General features: G+C 47.0%; 1 protein-coding gene across 1 annotated transcript in view; it reads left to right on the plus strand.

The window, feature by feature from the left end:
• The window catches only part of LOC118778640 (nck-associated protein 5-like), a 75,159-nt gene extending 59,113 nt beyond the window's left edge, over positions 1–16,046 (plus strand). The window contains 9 exon segments of the mRNA XM_036530227.1: positions 1,406–1,498; positions 3,614–4,998; positions 5,000–5,945; positions 5,947–6,749; positions 7,335–7,470; positions 8,650–8,728; positions 9,242–9,529; positions 9,812–9,960; positions 11,493–16,046. Of these exon segments, the coding sequence (XP_036386120.1) occupies positions 1,406–1,498; positions 3,614–4,998; positions 5,000–5,945; positions 5,947–6,749; positions 7,335–7,470; positions 8,650–8,728; positions 9,242–9,529; positions 9,812–9,960; positions 11,493–11,753 (4,140 nt within the window). The 3' untranslated portion in view covers positions 11,754–16,046.
• The last annotated feature ends 3,611 nt before the right edge of the window (positions 16,047–19,657 follow it).

Consider the following 19,657-nt stretch of genomic DNA (forward strand, 5'->3'; position numbering starts at 1 on the left):
GGCTCTCTTATCATCCCCATTAGTATTCAGCAGGCTCTTTCTGAGGAGAAGGAAGAGGGAAGAGGTGATCTGCTTCTGAAATCTGAATAGCGCATTTAATCCACACAAATTCAGACTGTAATTGCCGTGAGGGTAAACTGGCACACTCTATTACTGTAAATGAAAATGGAAACGGTCCCCGACACCCCCCCCCCCGGACTCGGTTTTTCTGCTGGGTGTCCTGGCTCAATCTTTACCTGTGGAAATAGTCCCTTTCATACCCAGAATTTATGCGCCCACTCCTTGCAGTGAATATGATAAGCGAGAGGAAATGCGGTGCCATCTTCCCACCAATGAAACTTAATTACTGAAAGTGCGGGTGTGCATAATAGGGGCCGAATTGCTGGGGTGATATAATTTTCAAAGCCTGGGAAACCAGGTAAAGGAAGGTAGTTTAGAGTATAGGCAGTGCTTTATTTCTCTGTGCACCAGGAGGGTTACATTTGTACCAATGTGTGTGTGAAGTCTGCCACGGCTATCACGTCTGTTAGTGCAGGCCCAAAGGTGACTGGGGCGACATTAAAGAAAAGTTGAGTGTCTGTGAGCAGTGTTCTTCAGGGACTCTCAAACTGCAGATGACAACTTATACTGTGAGCTGTAACCAGCTGGGCGGTGGTATGTTGGCAGGTAACGTTTACTTGGCCAAGCAGAATTGAGAAATTAAAGTGTCACACTGTCCGTCCAAGCGGCCATTTTCACATATTCATTGGTTAAATACAAAATCGTGCTAAGTTCAGGGAATGATCCAAAAATGCAACCCGGATGACCAAGACCCTCTGCTGACTCCCACCTTTGTGACATTTTCCCTGGCGGAAACATACAGACCACACACCACGCCTCAGTCCAGCAATGTAGAACAAGCAGTTGCACCTACATGAAACTGGGTAATTCAGATGGCCAGCTACAAGCTATAAGAATGGTACATAGGTCTGTTTGAGCAAGACAAAAGTCTGTTTTATCTGCCAGCTCGGCCAGGAAATTGCAGTATGTTTTGACTCCCTTGTCAAGCTAATATACTGGTCGTCAAATTGTTACAGTAGGCCCAAAGGTAAATTCCTTTCATCTGAGATGCAGGCCAGAGCAGTAGGGCTGTTGATGATCATCAGACTAATTCAACTTGGTACTCTCATGAGGTTTTACTTTTGAGTCCAGCACTGTCCATACTGTATGTGCTTCGTGATCAAATTGAGAGGTGAATGTTTGTTGCAGTGTGGGGCTTTTCGTACGATCCTTTTACTTCATTCATTGTTACTTTTCTGTCACAAGGGGCTGTCGAATCTCATTGTTGAACTTTTTTTCTTTTCAACAGTGTCTTGCCCTTAAAGACGTGTTCTTACTGTCCCTTTTGTTGGCAATCTTGTTCCAGATGTTGCTGGCTCCCTTTCCAGAACACAGCACAGAGCCCCAGCTCATGGGCCCAGACAAGTCGGGGGTGCCCCAGGACGAAGGGCAGACCAAGGTGAGCCCCACTCAGTCTCCACACCCTCATCACAGTCACAGTCTCAGTCCTCTCTTTTTTTTTTCTTGCTGCTCACAACAGCAGACAAGTACAGCTTGCGGTTTAACACAGTGCCCCTTTTTTGTGCGAAATTTTGATTTCTCAACAGCTCAGCTAATCACCTCTTCAGGTCCCTTCATGCGTTCTCTTTAAATTGCTTCACCTCATTATCCAGACTGCAGAGTGCAGCAGCAAGTCCCTATCTGAAAATCGTGGGATTAAAAAAAAAGTCATTTCACCCCCGATGTCTGCAGATTGGTTTCAGGGAGCAGAGGGCTGCTGAGGTGTCCAATTGATTATGGCTGCTGCTTTCCCTCTTCTCGTCTCCATTCCTCTTGCTCTGTAATTTTGTTTCATTAAAGTTTCTGCTGCTAATGCCCCCCCCCCCCCCCCCCCCCCCCCATCCAAAAGCACAGTCCAAGGCAGCCAGTGTCTTCAGCCGTTGTCCTTTGCTCGTCAAATTGCTGGTGATGTAGGCCCGTATCCCTGGCGTGTCATAGAGGCTTATTTATGGTCTGTAGATTCTATGCTTAAAATGACAGCCGTTCCCCCACCCTTTCAGTAACTTGTAGGTGGTCAGTTTGGCCAGCCAGAGGCACTGCACTGGGCATGCTCAGAAACAACCAAGCCCAAACGGCCTCAACCTTCAGCCCTCCTTCCATACAAGCATTCATCCCAAAGAACCCTTCACCTTTTCTGGTCCCTGCCACACTGAAGACTTGCCTACAGAAATCTTAAGCTTTCTTCGCTAGTTTGTTAGGCTGTCCCCCCTTTCCCTCCATTAATAAAATGACCACAGTTTGCACTAAAATTGTATGGAAAGGATTTGAGCTAATCAGAACATACAACATACACATACAACTGAATTTGGCAAACACTATTATTGAGAGCAACTTACAAAGCTGAGGTAACTGCATATAGTAAGGCTGGGTGGTTAGGTTGGAGGATAGCAGAGTAGAGTGTGTCTTTGTGAAAGTAAATAAGTACCTCAATAATGTGTCCCCTGTGGGTGTTTCCACAGCTATTCCCTGTCCCTCCATTGTCAAATTGACATCCTCTGTTTTCAGGAACTCTGGGAGACAGAACACACTGCCACCAGAACTATACTAGTGTCTGTTGACTCATCACTCTTAATTTAATAATCCTCCTGAGAGTGCCAGCTCCTGCTATTATCGAACAGATTGGCCATTCTCCAGGAGGCTGAGGAGTGGGCGGGAAGAGGGGGGGGGGGAGGCCTCTTTTTTTCTACATTACAGAATTAATTGCTTCTTTATTTAGAGATAAAGGCACTCCTTAGGGTTGACTGGCCATGTGAAACCGCGGCCTGGTCGTGCCTCTCCTCCCCGATTCATTTATTCCTACTCCTGTCAAGATGTAGCATTCAGCTGCCACTGTCGCCCCCTCTGAGTCATTTGTGCAGCACATTAGTGACTTCACTGTCAGATTCACCAACGCCAACCTAATGCCAATGAGTGGCTGCCTTACAACTCCCCTGTCATTAGCTCCTCTGTAAAATGTAACCTTGTACTCCTCGTTGTGTGGGATAAGGAAAATTTTGTCATCTAAAGGCACTCAATTAAACAATTTCAGTTTTTATGCTCTCTAATTATTACTGTTTTATGTTATTTTTTGTCTAGCTGGTTGGGAGACTTGTTAATCCATATTTTCATATTGGTATAAATTTGTCTAACCTCTGCTTCAGAATCTTGCAGTATTAATTTACCCTGACATTGTCTGATATTTTATTTTGAGACTGTTAATTAGGTGCGTTTTGAGTCCAGCCCCTGTGGTTTCATTTTGTATTGATGACATGGCTAAACTGTGCATGTTTGTCCAAGTAAACATGCAAAAAGGGGACTGTCAAAAATATACTAGTCCATAAGCGACAAGTAATTTCATTTCTATTTTACGTTCATTTTATGGAATAACAATAACTCTCAAGACCAGAAAAAATAGTCGCCACCCTAGCCATGCCAATGGGCTGTGCCTAGTCTAATTTGTCTTTCTTGCTGGATTTAGAAGTTGAGGAAGCTGAGGATGTGCAGTTTGAGAGTTGAATTGTCCTTGTTGGTACAGAGCAGCGGGGATTGCACACGGAACAGTACAGCTGGCGCCCTGGGTCCAGCCACCTCCATGGAGGCCCTGTCCCCCTTCTTCAAAAAGAAAGCTCACATCCTGGAGGTCCTCCGCAAGCTGGAGGAGACTGACCCCCTCAAATTCTGTCCTACAGCTGGCCTCTCCCCCTATCGTGACTTGGGCCAGGTGCTGGTCCCGGAGGGAGCAGCCCTCGCCCCCTGGCAGCCGCTCTGCCGCCACTCCTGCTCGGACTCGGACCTCCACGAGTACATGAATGGTGAGGGGGCCCTGCGGGAGGACCGCGGGCCAGACAGCTGCTGGTCCTGCCAGGCACTCTCACAGAAAAGTCTGGACAGTCTGCTGCGGTGCGGCCGAGGCCACGGTGCCTCGCACACCACCAGATCGGACACTCTTGGCGGCCAGGGGCTGCCTGCACATGGCACAGGCCTGCAGACCGCCGCCAACCCCGCCAACAGCACGAGCGAGCCCTGCATCCACAGCTTGCCAATGGAGAGGAGCAGCATTTCCCCAGGGTGCAAGCGGGCTAATCCCAATGACCTTCCGCAGCTCATGGGGTCCGACTTGCACCCGTACTCGCTCGCTGACGATGGTGAGCTGGGTGGCCACACCAACGGGGATCCTGAGGAGCCCCCGTCACCTGAAGAGCCGGAGAGCTTCAATTCCCATGAAGACAGGCACCTGGACACACTCTCCAGCATGGCTGTCCTCATGCAGAAGGAATCAGGCGATCTCCAGATAAGCACAAAGCACATGGACACCACAGCCTTCCAGAGTCGGAGCATGAATGGGCAGGTCGTCAGCACAGAGGAGTGCTACCTCAAAGTGGCCCCCGAAGTAGCTGGTGTGGAAAATGGCTTTTACACCACTACCTCAAACCTGTCTGTCCTTGGGGTCCTTGATGGTTCTCAGATCACATACTGTGAACAGGACACCAAGGAGCAGGTCTGCAACGGCCTGTACTTCCCTCCTAGTGAGATGCCAGTCCCTAGAAAGGTAGTCGAATCTTACTCTGAAGGCTTGGCACCTGAAAAGAGCAGCACAGAGGCACAGCTGCCTCCCTCTGGAAAGACCAAAACAGTGGTCAGCCCCACATCCCCATCCTGCCTTGATGAGGTAAAACCCTCCCCCATCTCCTCCCCATCCAGGCTGCTGAAGTTCCTGAAGATACCCTCCATTGGGGAGCGGGCCCAAGCTTCCAACCCACTGCGGCTTAGCCCCCAGCTCACCCGCAGCTCCAAGATCCCCTGCCGAAACAACAATTACGAGGTTTACCACTCCCCTGTCTTGGCTCGCAAGGCCACTGCGACAGAGAGAGACGGGCAGCCTCCCTCCTCCAAGGTGGACTACCCTGCCACACACTCTGCCCCCCACCTCCCCTCCTAAGCCCGAGGACCCTAACTCACCAACCACCAGGGAGGTGAGCTACAGCAGCCACTCAGCACCCAAAGCCAGCCGCAATGCCAAGCTGGCTCCATCACCCCATCCTCAGGGAGGCCTCCACAAAGTATCCCACTACGAGAATGTCTCTGAGCTCTCCACTTCCTGCCAGGTGGAGGGGGGGCCCCAGTTCCTTGAGCAACTGAAGGCTCCCCACTTTTCTTCTTACCCTCACAACGAGGGTCCCATGGAGAAGCAGCCAAGCTCTTTTGATGAGACAGATCTCTGTGATCATAGCCTGTCCCCTGCAGGTAACCCGGTATGTGACCAGGACTCCAACAGTGCTGCCTGGTACAAGATCCACAACCACCACAGCTTGCCCTCGTCCTCTGTCTCCCACAAAGCCACGAGCATCTCGAATTACTCCAGCATGAAGGACAGACCACAGAACAGGGGGGTGCCTGACTCACAGGGTTTGGAGTCCTCCCAATTGCAAGAAATTGTCAAGAGAAATGAACCACCCACTGTTCCCAAAAGGCCAACAGCTGGGAGGTCCCCAAGCGAGTCCAGTCACCACCCATTCAAAGAGCGCCTGGCAGTTCTTGGTAAGCTGAAGAGCTCAGAGGACTTGATAGTCAGTCCACAGCCAGTAGACAAGAAGGATGCACAGTCCAGTACCAGTAAAGTATTGTCCAGCAACAGTGAGAAAAGCAAAACAGCAGAGAGGCAGGGAGATCGGAGTGTGTCTGAACACAGACACTCCAAATACACTGATTCCTTGGATGGGAAGCCTTATCCTAAATCCAACCTTGGTAACTATGCCCTGAAGTTCCCAGGTCCCTGTGTAGCTTATGAACCAGGAGCAAAATCCTCAACAGGAAATCCGTATGTTTATGTAGCCAAGCCAGAGGGCCCAAAGGTAAAGGCGAGCATGCCCGTCCTCCACCCCAGACCCTCCTCAGGTTTTGCGGAACTACATAAAATGCGCCACCGCCCCAAACCTTTCTCACAACAGCAAAGTTGCCCCCAGTCCTCAGAGCAGCCCCACCAAGGTACCGTCTAAATCACCCTCCAAGCCCAGCCAAGCCTCCTCCAGCGGGCGAGGGCCCAAACCTGGGCAAGAGGACCGTGCCGCCGCTCAGAAGCACTCCCCTCGAGCAGAAGACAAGACCAAGCTGACTGCGGGCAAGAAGAAGACCCCCACCTATACAGACAACCTACCACCACCCCCTCCCAGGCCTGCTGAAGCCAACGAGGACAAGAGGGCCTTCGCCCCATGTATCCAGTCTGCCATTGAGCAGAAGGTGATGAAGGGCATTGAGGAGAATGTGCTGAAGCTACAGGAGCAGGACCGGGGGCAGGCAGCCGAGGCTAAGCAGAAGGCCTCAAATGGCATTGCCAGCTGGTTTGGGCTAAGGAAGAGCAAGCTCCCAGCCCTCAGCCGCAAGCCAGAGATGTCCAAGCTCAAGCTCAACATGTCGGCCGCAGCCAAGGACCCCAAAGCCTCTGCCAAGAAGAAGCTGGAGGTGGAGAGCCTGAACATCTCCAAGCTGATGGAGAAGGCAGAGGACCTGCGCAAGGCTCTGGAAGAGGAGCGGGCCTACGTGAATGGGGTGGCCCTGGACCGGCCCAGTAGAGGCCACTCCTGCGAGGTGGTGATGGATCAGGCCCAGGGCCAGCTGTCTGTCATGTACAGGGGTGTGGCCTCTGACAACTTCATGCAGCAGCTGCTGAACAGGTATGGATTTGATCAAACCACCCATCACTTGGATAAAATTAACCATTTTTTTAGGTGATAACAACTCACATTTGTCTGAGCAGAGAAAAACAGTCCTACAGTTGGCCATCTGTACCATCTAACTTCCTTCACATCCTTTTCTAATTCAGTGTAATTGGAATGTAGTTTGTGTTTAACTTTGATTAGGTTTAAGGGACTGTTACTTTTTCCATGACTTGCCAGTCATTAATAATTCATTTTAGTCACTGCTGAACACATGTGGAAGTACTGAAAATTTTAAACTTTTTAAAAACTTTAACTAATTGCTTAAATGTACCTGTAATAAGAGCTAAGAACAAGCCATTGTAGGGTGATTGAATTAAAATTTCTCACTAAATGTCTCATTACTTTGGGCTCATAACAGAGCTTTCTTTGAATACTTGACTAATGTGTATGAAATTCTCAGTTTACAACAGCTCAGCTAAGCACCTGTTCAAATCACGTTGAGTCCACAATGAGTCATGCTCTCCGGTGAATCCTTGTCAATCGCTACTCTGATTAAAACACCTAATTGTCTTCCTTTTACCACTGCTGTTATATAACCAGGGTGGATGAGAGGGGCACCAATAGCTTTGGCCTGGCACACCGGCGCCTCTCCTTCGACTCCAAGAAGTCACGACCCATCTTAGGCCATCAGAGGGATGGTGTAGGTCACACCAAAAGCAGGGAAGAGATGGAAAAGGTATCATACCTGTAAATCTCCATGTGATTGAAAAGCCATTCCCAGCCCCCAATGCAGTAGCCCCTCATCCACTGCAAGCTTGCAGACAGCGGACTACAGTTTAGATGAGTAATAAATTTGAACAGTTTTTTACTACTTCTGCTTCAGTTACCCAGTTGTCTGTGTATTCACGTGGTCTACATCTGTAAGCTAAATTTCCTGTCACTAACATGCATCTTCCTTGTGTCTACTGTCTGTCCCCATATACCAGCACGTGAAAGCAGTTAACATGAAAATTACATTACCTTACATTGTCATTCTGTAGATACTCTGAACCAGAGAATCTTCAATCGATTACAAATTTTTATCCATTTATACAGCTGGATATTTACTGAGGCAGTTATGGGTTGCGTACCTTGGCCAGGGGTACAACAGTAATGAACCAGCAACCTTTTGGTTACAAGCCCTTGTTGTATAGCAGCTGAAATGCAGGAGTTACAACAGCATCACTCTGAATGGAGCCAGAGAGCTGTCCGCAGTGCAAGAGGCACACTGGAAAAGTGAGGAACAGGAGTATGTGAATTTACTGTTTTATGTGAATTTCAGCTTGAAATGTCCTCAGTGTTTCTGTTTCTACTCATGAAGGAATCAGCCCATACGACTCGCATTTCAGGAGCTTATCATTCAGGTGGTCAGGGAGTTGTGTTAAGAGGAGATGATGTCACCATGTGACAGCGTGTGAGAAGCAGGCGATGGTTGACATCAGCAGGAACAACTAATCCATTGTTTGTCTCCAGACTTGTGCTGTGCCAGTGTTTGTAGTATTGCTAGCATCTGTTGTTGGCTACCTCCGCTAGCAGCTGGGATAGGTTACTGGCAAAGCTAACCAATGAAGCCATGTTTTATTGTGTTAGCATTCACATAATCTCTCTACTTTGTACTAATTTATTCACATCAACATTGTGACAACATCAACAACATCACGTCTATTGTAAAAGTAGTATGTATTTTAACCTTGATGTGTGCATTATGGGAGGTTTTGCAAATACTATATTTGTGTCTGTCAAGGATCACTCCATCTTACCTCCATTTTCCCGCAAACTCACTTTGTCAAGTGCAGATTTGTCAACGGAGCTCACATTTAGGAACGTAGACCTATGCATTGCGGTCTATACCATTCTCATTGCTGTTGTCCCTCAGGGTTCAGACCTGGTCAGCAAAGATGATGTCACTTCAGATGAGAGTTTGGCTGAGTCCATCAATTCTCAGCACTTTGCAGGTAAGAAAACAATGCAGTCAGCATCCTTAGTCTCGGACATAAATTGAAAATGTATCTTCAGATTTATCTGATCCTCGGTGGGTTTAGTGCTGAGCCAAGTAGAAGCCGTACCAAAGTATTGTTCCACTGCCAGCTAGTTCATTTAGACCCAAGGGCTTAAGCTGGTGTGGCGGCTTCATTTTGGGCATTCCACCTCAATATCAGCAGCGTTGGGATCTAATAAAAGCTCTCTGTGTGTGAGGGGAAAAAAGCTTCTACAATATTTTTTAAATTATCTTACATAAGCTGTCTCTCAGCACATGCTGTACTCCGAGCTGCAGCAAGAATAATGGAAGCTGAGGAGTTCGTCTACATATTTGTCGTCTTTTATTTTCTTCTGATTAAAATGCAAATTGGATATAGCCGTTTTCGAGGCGCAGCAGGTGGAATTTAGGGCTTTCGGAAGGAAGTCCAGTGTAAAGGTAATATTTTGCAAGGTAATCTCTCTCCCTACAACCCCAAACGACCCCCAAGGTTCCGGGTCCTCCATGCGCACTCTTGACAGTGGCATTGGTACCTTCCCTCTGCCTGACTACGCTGGTGGCGCAGCGGGGAAGAGCATCCCCAAGATGAAGCCCCCGGGGGAGCAGGAGTCAGCCTCCTCCCATGGGAAGACAGGGCTCTTGACAAAGGTTCCGCGCAAGGCTCGAACCCTGGAAAGGGAGCTGTCCTCCCTGGAGGAGGTCAGCCCCTCCGCCCTATACAGCACCGCCTTGGAGGGGAGGGGCCCTAGCGTTCACCTGTCCAGCACCATCCACGAAGGTATTTTAGGTACTTCAGCTCCCACAATGCACTTCAGCCAGCAGCACCACTTCTATATCACAGTGTTTGACAGATTGGAAACCAGAGATTTGTATATACAAGTATATTTTTTACTTTGTGTCTCCTTCAAGCTACCAGGATAAAACTATTTTTTACTGGGAAAGGTATTTAGAGAATCAGCAGATGAGTGCTTTTGTAAAATATGAAAAACTGACATTCTCCAGCCTTTGTGAGCAGAGTCTTCTTGGACCTAATCACTAAGCTTCTTCCCTCGCTCTGTAGATGTTGATTCCTATGAGGCACACGTGCAATCTCCACCCTCCAAGAACTGGACCTTCCCCAACCTGAAAGCTTCAGCGGGGCCTGCTGATGTTTACCTGGGAGTGAAGGAGGAGGTGGAGCCAGCAGTCCAGGGAACTCCCTTCAGAAGGGTGAGTGCTGCCTCATCTAGCCAGAGGTAACCTTCCACTGGCATAACCATGGAGATACATACAGACCTAAATGTAAGACAAACAGTGCTTTGTTACTTAGGGGATACCAGATTTTCTGAGGTAGTGAGCTCTGAGATACCAGCTTTATTCAGGCAGTGAGCTCTGATATAGCAGCTTTTTGATGTGGTTAATCATACAGATGTGTCACTTTGGGCCTCCTGATTGTGAGGCCTTCCACCAGTCAGAGGAGTGGCAGAGGCTTGCGAGTAGTGGAGGCTCAGAGACACAAGACCCACACAAGCACAAGGCTGAATCACACCCTCTTCAGCTGTGGGCCATTAGCAGCCTCTCCCTTAACACCCTGCATCCCGGGCACAAGGAGAATGATTTGAAGCGTCTTTCAATCTTAATTCAGATGATTAACGTGCTGTACCACTCAGCACAGGTTGCTGTGGAAACTACAAGACAGCAAGAGAATCAGAGATTGACCCAAATTAGAATAAATCTCACATCACAGCCGCTTGGTCCCTAACTGTCATTCTCCGAATGGACTCAATTATCAGCCAAGCTCGAAACACTCCGTAATTGCACATCTTTTAAAAAGCATTTGGAAGCTTTTTTTTCTCAGAGAAAGCTTTCATTCCATTTAATTTTTTTCTAAATCAGCTTTGCATCCTTGCCCCGTCTCCTCCCCAGTTGATATGGCAATACCTCAAGTGTTTTTAGCACATTTTCTCCACAGCTAAACGAGTCCTCTTAAGAGCCCAGTCACCAAGATCCATTAAGATCAGGCCAGGCAACTTGAGGCTTAAATAAAAACAAGTAGCCCACATTTTTCTGAAATTGTCAACCTGTTTGGTTTGACGTTGTCATGAATCATAGCCGAACTGAAAGGACCGGAAAGGCCGTCTCTTGGGTGGAATGTTCCGGAATTCTCCATCATCACCATCCTTTCTTTTTTTGTTCTGTCTGGATAAGAAAATAATCATGTGACTAATCTCATCCATTATGAAGTAGTCTGGTGGCATGACTAGAGGAACCAAGATCAGCAGAACTGAACAAAACCAGTCCTAGGGGGCAGACCTAAACATGTGCTCTCCTCTGAAACATGCAGTGTAGCTGCTGCTTCTTTACAGGTCTCAGTCCCAGGATAACACAACCAGGATAGAACTTCGGCCATGAGGCTCTGCGTTTGAAACATCAAGTATTTTTGCGAACTGAGCCAATCAAGAGCATGAAACCTAGCTTTTCAGCAGAACCTAGCTCTTTCAGTCAAATCTTCCACATTAAATTAATTTAGTGTCAATGCCTTGTTTTTACATTGCCTGTAGTGTAGAGTATTGGAAAAGCAGTTTCAGCGGGGCTGTTTCCTGCATTGTCCTGCGTAAGCATGTAACCAATGTTAGAGGTCTTCTCCCCATGACCGGGTTTAAATTGAATCACATTTGCTTTTTGTTTTACTGGCTTCCACAGTGCAGCACACCTAACTTTGTGCCCCCCATCTCCCCCCCACCCTCCTATTCTCTAACAAGAACCTGAAACCATGTGGCCCCACAGCCCCCCGTGAGGTGGACCCAGCCAGCCTCCCTCTGCCGCCCCAGCTGGGGATGGGCCGGCGGGGGAAGGGCCGCACCCCCAGCGCCCCGGAGATGGGTAAGGAGCCAGGCCTGGAGCTGGCAAAGGAGCGTGCGGATGACATCCTGTCCCCCAGTCGCACCCAGGCACTGGAGACGCCGGAGTCCCTGAGCGACTCCCTGTACGACAGCCTGTCATCCTGCGGGAGCCAGGGATGACCCTGACAGCCCGCACCAACCCCCAGAGCGCACCGAGGGAGAGAATCCATGCCCCCTCTGCCCTCACACCCCTCACCCCAGACACCCCCCCCCATGGTGTGTCTGCACCCTCCTGAATGTGTGTACTGCCATCCTCAGACCTGCGGGCTGAGCCAGACAGGGGTGGGATGGGAGGAGGACAGGGAGAGGCAGCGGGAAGAGGGACAACATCCAGCACACCTGACCTTCCCCCACGGGCATGGTGACGACACGGATGGACAGATGAGACACGCACATGCCCCCTTCCGCCATACCCACTGTAGATACACCACCCCTCTGCTTTCCACATTGTTAGACCAGATTTCCAAGGCCTTGCCTGTGGTCACCCTGAAACACACCAGACTTATATGGAATGGCCTCAGGAAGGTAGACATTACCACACTGTTCCATTACCGCTGTCCTCAGTGACAGTGGAGTTCAGAGGCAGATTTGGAGTCTCTTTCTCTGGAAGTATTGGGACCACCTGTAGCCACATTTCCACTGACCCAAATTAACTGTAGGTCAGCTATACCTGAGGCAAGTTGGCTTCCCCACAGCAAAGTGACCCCAAAGATCCCAAGATACAGCACTAGGTTCACCTAAAGCACAGGCAACGGACATAGACATAGTGTTTGTCCTGTTTCAAACGCCACAGACAGAATTTGTGTCTCATGCTAAGCTAACTCTTAGCTAGGGAGCACAGTCAGATTCACACTGTAATCTATAGTACATGATAGAAAGTAAACAAGTATTTTACTTTCTTTGTTGCACAGTGGATCCGCTTACAACCAGAATCATTCACCACCACCTTTTTTATGGTCTCTTCAAACAGGAGTAAAACAAGCAGAACCTTCAGAATATCTTCCTCTATCACAAGCTAACAATTTGAACAGCTAGCCAACAACTGAAAAAGCTCACTCATGTATCTACAAGCAAACATAATACTGGCAGGTGTGGACAGCTCCAGAAAAGTTCAGCCGTAGGGGTAAGCAGCAGGTGAAACGCAGAGTCACAGTAGAATAGACACACACAGTGGAGGATCAGTGGAGATGCGGCCAGTGACATGAATCAAAAGACGACTGTAGTTACTGCCACGCAGATGTGCTCCCCGACTTTTTTATTTATTTTATTTTTTCCATTGATAGATAGTATGAAAATATTGCTAAACAGGTTTCAGTTTATTTGACTTTTTTATTGTAAATGTGAATGTTACTCTTGTCACTCATTTCACTTTGTTGTTTCCTTTTATAATTATTCTTTTTTAACTTGAAGGAAATGGAAAAAAAATGTCTTTGGTGAGTAGAAGCAGCGACTTCAATTCCACCAAATAAAGGTGTTACTGTCAGCAATCTGTGCATCAAGTGATTAAATGTTAAAAAGTCAGCAATAAAAGAAGGACATGAAATGGCCCCAAAAGAAGTGGAGATGAAAAACAGCTCAAGGCAAAAAAAAAAAAAAAAAAGTTTTATATTTTTGAAGCAAGATGAATAAACCCTTGGGTTGGGCAGCCTCAGGGGCTGGAGTCTGGGTGTATCTGCATCTGGTCCAATAACGACTGCAGCTGAGTGTAATGAGACTGGAGTGAAAAGCAGACCCATTGTGGTCCCATGAAGGTCTGAAGCCTCCTGGTTCTGTTCTAAAGCTGCTACGCTCACTCCAACATTCATACTCTCGGACACACACATACACACACACAGAGGCTCTACATTGACAGCAAAAACAACACCTTGCAGGAGTGGTTGTTCAGCTGAAGCGCATCGATCCAGTTTTGATCCCCATTGCTTCAGGCTAACTCACCGGAAGGTAGGCCTCAATTTATGCAGGGCTTTGGTGCTTCACTGTGTTCTGGTCAGTCCACAAGTCTACCTGAACCAACCTGAAATCAAGATTTCCAGGGGAAGCTTTTTGACAGCAGCCTGACTGTGATTAAGCATTCCTGGGTGCACAACAAAAGGCCAAGCCACTTTGCTACTTCAGCTTCTGCAGCTCCAGCAGCCCCGCGAACAGGCAGTAACCCAGTGCCTACTCAGACATTCTGTGCTATAACGGTAGAAGGGAGTACACGGCTACAAGCTGTATGGGTAGCAAAGCATAGTGTCATTTAGCCATATGAGCTAGTGCAAGTGTGCAGTTATTTTCATACATGAAAACTGGTCTGACCCCACTTTCCTGCAGTTCCCCTTCCTCCAGTTCCCCTTCCTCCAGTTCTTGTGCCAGTTCTCAGGCTAACCCTATATGCAGCCACTGTGTTACGTGCTTAACATACTGTAGAGTAGGTGTATTGACTGCAGGAGGCATAGCGGGGCCCCTCTGCCCCTCCCCCTCTGTCAATCTATACTTGGACCCTGTCACTTATTTCTCTCTGCCTTCTTCGATGTCCTGCAGGGCATAGACATCCTTCCCTTTCAGAAATTTTGTCGAGGTTTCATAAAAGTTTGAGGTGTTTTTGCCTTCCTCTGGCAGAAGTTCCTTATGAAATTGCTGAACCAAGCCTTGAAATTTTGAAACCACACCACACGTTTTCTCCTGTTTCTTCCAATATCTTGCCCCCCACCGTTCTGATTGGTTCATCGAGGACTCGCTCTGCAGTATGTGTGAAAGTGATCGGCCAGCCGGAGGTAATTAATAACATTTGTGTTTAACAGTCTGTCAATGTTCCCCTGATTCTGTATCTGAGTTAAAGATGGGAGGCAAAGGTAAAGACACAGGCTTCATACAGAGAGAGGCTGAAGAGCTTTCGTTTGACAGCCTTCATCTTCTCTTCAGTGTAGGAAAACAAGATCGAGGGCCATCTCTTCAAATGTTTTTTCCTTTCCTCTGTAAGGATATTGTGTCTGTTCCTTGGTCATCCATTCACTCATAATTGAAAACTGCTGCACTTATAACAAAAGAGATGCCCTGTCGTTGAATGAACTTCTGACTCTCCCAGTTACTGTGTTCACTTTTATAAGCCTGGAGCTAAAAAGGAATCAAATTGCTTTTTAACTGTCCAGAGCTTGCAGTGCTTTCTGCAATATGAATCATGGCCCCCTCTCTCACACACACTTCACATTTCCCAGCCTCTGGAGGGTACGTTTGAAATCTGTGCAATTAGCCAACTTTTGACTCATTTATGGGGATGGTACACTGAAAGCCATTTTTCCTTTCTTTGTAAAATAGTGAGCCTTTTGGAGCTCAGCACATGTGAGGGCATAGAGGAGAGGCCTTCCTCATTCTGTGGAAATAAAGACTGGTTTCTTTTTTATTTTTACATTTTCCCCTCTTTTCTCCCCATTTTAGCGGTCAGCAATTATATGCTTATTCAGCTTGTCACTGGCATAACAACATCCTTTGAACCCATGTGGGTGTGCGAGGCGAGCGACTTTCCACTGCAAGTCCCAGGGTGCACCAGGAGGCATACACTGTCTGAGTATCTCACAGACATCCACACAAGTCCCAGGGTGCAGCAGGACAGCATGGTCCCCCCCTGGCCGATCTACCTACTCCTATCCCTGACAGAACGAAGCCAATATGCTGGACCTCTGATCATTTTTTACATATGATACAGCCAATTTTTTACCCATACTTAAGGGCTCAGTTTGCGCTTGAAACAAGCTACTCGGGAGCTGTAAAACATAAACATCATTATACACACATGTTCCATTCCTAACACACACACACACACACGGCAGGTGGTGGTGAATTTTTTTCAGGCTGTCTCAGTAGTGCCACACCCAGGTAAACAGGGACTTTGAAAAACACCTTTCACAATCACATTCCAGCCAGCTGCTGCAACCAGCACAGGCTGCTTCTGAAAAAATATTCACTGCCAGAGCTGACAAAGTCGAGCACTTTGGCAAAATGTTATTTTCATGCTGTGCAATTTACATGGAGTGCGCTGAAGTTAAACTGGAATGGGTGTCTGGGCTCCTTTGGGAGCTTCCTAGCACATTTGTTTCTCCTCTGAGAGTTTCCCCTTTTACTCTGAGGTCACATTTCTGAAATGTGCTGCAATTTTTGGTGCTAGCATGCACATGCTTCGGGGACAGTGACACTAGCAGCCTGACTTAGCCAAACATTGGTCCAACTCCACTTGGCAGCTCTGTCTTGCAAAGCCATGTGTTGGTGAGGGACCTGGCCTGGACTGAGTGGTATCTGAGCTCACATTAGCCACACCGTTGGTTTCACAAACTCAGTGGCTCTCTCTCTTAAGGAGTTATGTGGTTTTATACTCATTTTGCAGTGTGCTCATTTATTTTGTATGTAGCAATACTTGGATTGATTTTTTTTTTTTCGTTCTCTAGCCATTTTCCATTTGTTCTTTTTGTTTCTTTCCATCCCTCGCCAGTGCCCTTTCATGTTTAAACTAAAGTTAACTGGAATGTTTTTTTTGTTTGTTTGTTTGTTTTTGGTTTTCTCATACTGTACATAAGAATGTCAAGGTGCTAAGTAAATAGCATTTCCACGAGAGTCCTAACAAAGCCATACAATTGTTGATGTATTTATCAAGGCGATAAACAATGAGACCAATGACCATATATGACCATATTAAAAGCAAGATCCCGAAATAAAGCATTTCACTGAACTTTCTCTCTCTGTGGCTCATTCATTTCATCCTGAAGGGAAACCATATAGAACCACAGCCGTTCAGAAACTAATAGACACTGCATTTACTTTTGCCTGAGGCACATGAGGTTAGAGAAATGAAGTGATTTCCTTCTTTACTGAGCAGAAATGTAACTTAAGCCAGGAAGAATCAACAGCAGCCATCTAACCTGTACACAGTGCTGAAAGAGATTGGTTGTTGATATGAAGAATGCAGAAAGTTAAAGATTTGTAGTTTTAAACTCCTTTTCCTCAATATTACGCAGCCTAAAGGTGCTATATGTGCAGTGACTCCTGATGGCTGTGAGCAGAAATGCAGACTCCTGGGAGCATAGTCATATGAAATAAGCAACTTACAAGGAATTGTGCCTTATGTTTTTACCAGGAATGCCACGGTTATTTCTGCCCTCTACAGCAGATCTGAGATCAGCTTGCCCACCCTGAATCCCAACTCCAACCATTTATTGGAAAATGTTGTCCTGTCTCCTGGAATAAGCCACCAGATCACAGAAGATGTCTAGACGTGGTCCTCATTAGTGCTGCAACTATGTGGAACTTCAATCTTGAAAAAGCAGTTGTGTTCACCTCTAACTCGGAGAAGTTTAAAAGGACATCTGTGTAATTTCAGTATATAGATAATGCATCTGTGGGCTATCTTGATAAAAATAATACATAATGGACAGAGGAGCAGACCACAGTTTCGTGTCCTACACCGCCAGGCACCTACAGCTTGTATCTTCCTGTGTGGAAGACCCAGCCTGGTTCATAGAGGTGCATAGCCTAGCACACAGTATGCCCAGCTCACTTATTAGCTCCACTATTCCCTTATGCTCCTATGCTGTTGAAAGACCCATGTCTCATGCTGATGTTAGGCCCAGAGCCAGTTGCACTGCAGCCTAACCAATCAGCAGAGCAGAACCTGGAGTAGCCTCACCACTGACCTGCCCTGCTGGGGGTGGAGGGAGAGCTGTCAGGCCTGAATGAAACTGCGAATAATGAAAATGAACCCCGCACGCAGGTCAGGTTTGCAGCACCGAGAGCCAGGAGGGGATCCATAGTCTATTTGCTCTGGCAAAATTCCCAGCCACTTCCCTTCAGTCTGGCCATCCACCAACCCCACCAGTTTGACTCGTTTAATGACTCCCTCCTTCTCCACCTCGGCTGATATGTGGTGAGCGTTCTGGTGCAAAATGGCTGCCGAGCATTACCCAGGTGGGTACTCTACATTCACTGTCAAGTGCCTGGAATGGCACGCTAATTTATTATTATTAGATGTAGTAGTAGTAATTATTATTATTATTATTATTGTTGTTATTATTATTATTGAAAGTGAGGGGGCAGTTTCACCCGTGAACTAGGTTCCTGCTAATGTTGCTGTCACAGTGGGGTTGTCGGTCAGGACACAGGAGTCAGGTTCTGGGTTCAGAATTTTATTGAGGATTTGCTTGGAGTGGAGTATGTGTGGTATGTGTGGATCCACCTTACAGAGTGTTTGGTTGTATTTGGTTGTGTTGGGTGTGTGTTGTGAGTGTGTGTGCGGTTTCCTGCAAGGGAAGGAGCAGGAATACAGAACTAGGCCAGTACAGTCACGAATGTGAACAATTCCCACAGCATTAAACAACACAAGTACATGGATCATGCGATCATGAATTTTCTCCACATGCAATTGGTACACTACTCTTGGTTAAGCAGCGCAGCGCTTCTCTCACAGCCGCAGTACACACAATCCGGCTGTGTTACGCTACTGCACATGCGCAACAAGGCTAAGAAAAGGACGCAGTTATGTTCGTGACCACAGGAGGTCCTAGGTGTGTACCATTCTGATTTCACTGCACTGCATGCATGTAGAGGAATTGATGAACGCTAGCTAGCTGGACTTATGGGAGAATACTTGTTTCATCTGCTATTTGCCCTGCAACTGTCAGTCCTTTGTATGATGTCCTGCTTGTGTTGTTTTTGTCTTCCTGTCTGTCAGTGTGGATGTCATTTGTTTGGTTTTTTTGTGTGCATGTGCTTTTGTTTTTGTTTTCATCCCATCGCCGCACTTCCTGTCCCGCCTATCTGCCCTGCTGCCACACCCACCACCTGAAGCCCATCCTGCACACCTGTTCCCTGTTATCTCATCACCAGTCTGTGTATTTATACCCCTGTATTTGCTCTGTTTCTCTGCCAGTTCATCACAGTTTATTAGTCTGTTTCATCCCTCCCTGCCTGCCTGCCTGTTTGTCTTTTGCTCTCTGTTTTTTTTTTTTTTTTTAACTTTCTGCCTGTTTTGTTGGATTTTGAAACTTGCCTTGTGTTTTGGATTTTCTGCTTGTGGATTCTCTGGTCTTGACTTGGACTGTTTGTTACTTCCAATTTTTGGATTTTCCTCAAATAAACACCTGGTGTGTCATCCTGGTCTTTGCCTGGGTCCTTCTACCTGAAAGCCTGACAGCAACAGTATAGTCTACTGCAAAAACAATGTGCAATGCTAACGCGTTGTCTTACGCAAACAAACACTTTGTCTCGGTACAAATAACAGATGTAATAACAGGATCTTAATTAACGTGCACACATAATATACATTTAATATGAATGCATATCACCCTTCTCTCTCTACAGACAATTGTAATACAACTGGTTGAACTTGGGTATAGTACTTATTTAGGCACAGATGCACACAACAACACAATACTCTGTCCCCAAGGGTTTGGTCTCCCCAGTTCTTCACCCCACAGATATTGGTGCAGTACTGAGGTGGGGGAGGTCACACTAATTTTATATTGTCCCATATCCTTGCCCCTTTTGGGGTTCTTATTGGTGGCTAAAGGATATGGACAGGTCAGAGGGCAAATGGTGACCTGGGGGCTTTTTCCTCTGGGAGTCTATGGCAGCCCATAGAACCCCTTGGTGGATTTTTATGAAATTTGGCACATTTCAGAGGACAGTCCAAAGTATCCAGGCCTCAATCCATGGGGTCAATCCATCCATCTCTGTAGTGCCACCAACAGGCCAAACTTCAAGGTACATTTTTGCTTATAACTTTTGAACCGTTTGTCCTAGAGCTGTGATCTTTTTTCCCCTGAATCCTTGGGTCATGACGATTCGAATGCACCCATTGGCGTTAAAGTCCGCCATATTGGTTTTTCCATATTTTCGACAAACCTACTTTTGCGAACTAGTCCTAGGCCATTGATCCTATCACCACCAAATTTGGTAAGTATCATCTACAGATGGGTGTGAGCAAAAGTTATTCAAAGAATTTTGCTAGGGCACACGATGCAACCACTGTTGTCCAATGAAATTCCATTGTCTTTAAC

Source organism: Megalops cyprinoides, chromosome 6 (assembly GCF_013368585.1).
Source record: "Megalops cyprinoides isolate fMegCyp1 chromosome 6, fMegCyp1.pri, whole genome shotgun sequence".
Taxonomy (NCBI): Eukaryota; Metazoa; Chordata; class Actinopteri; order Elopiformes; family Megalopidae; genus Megalops; species Megalops cyprinoides.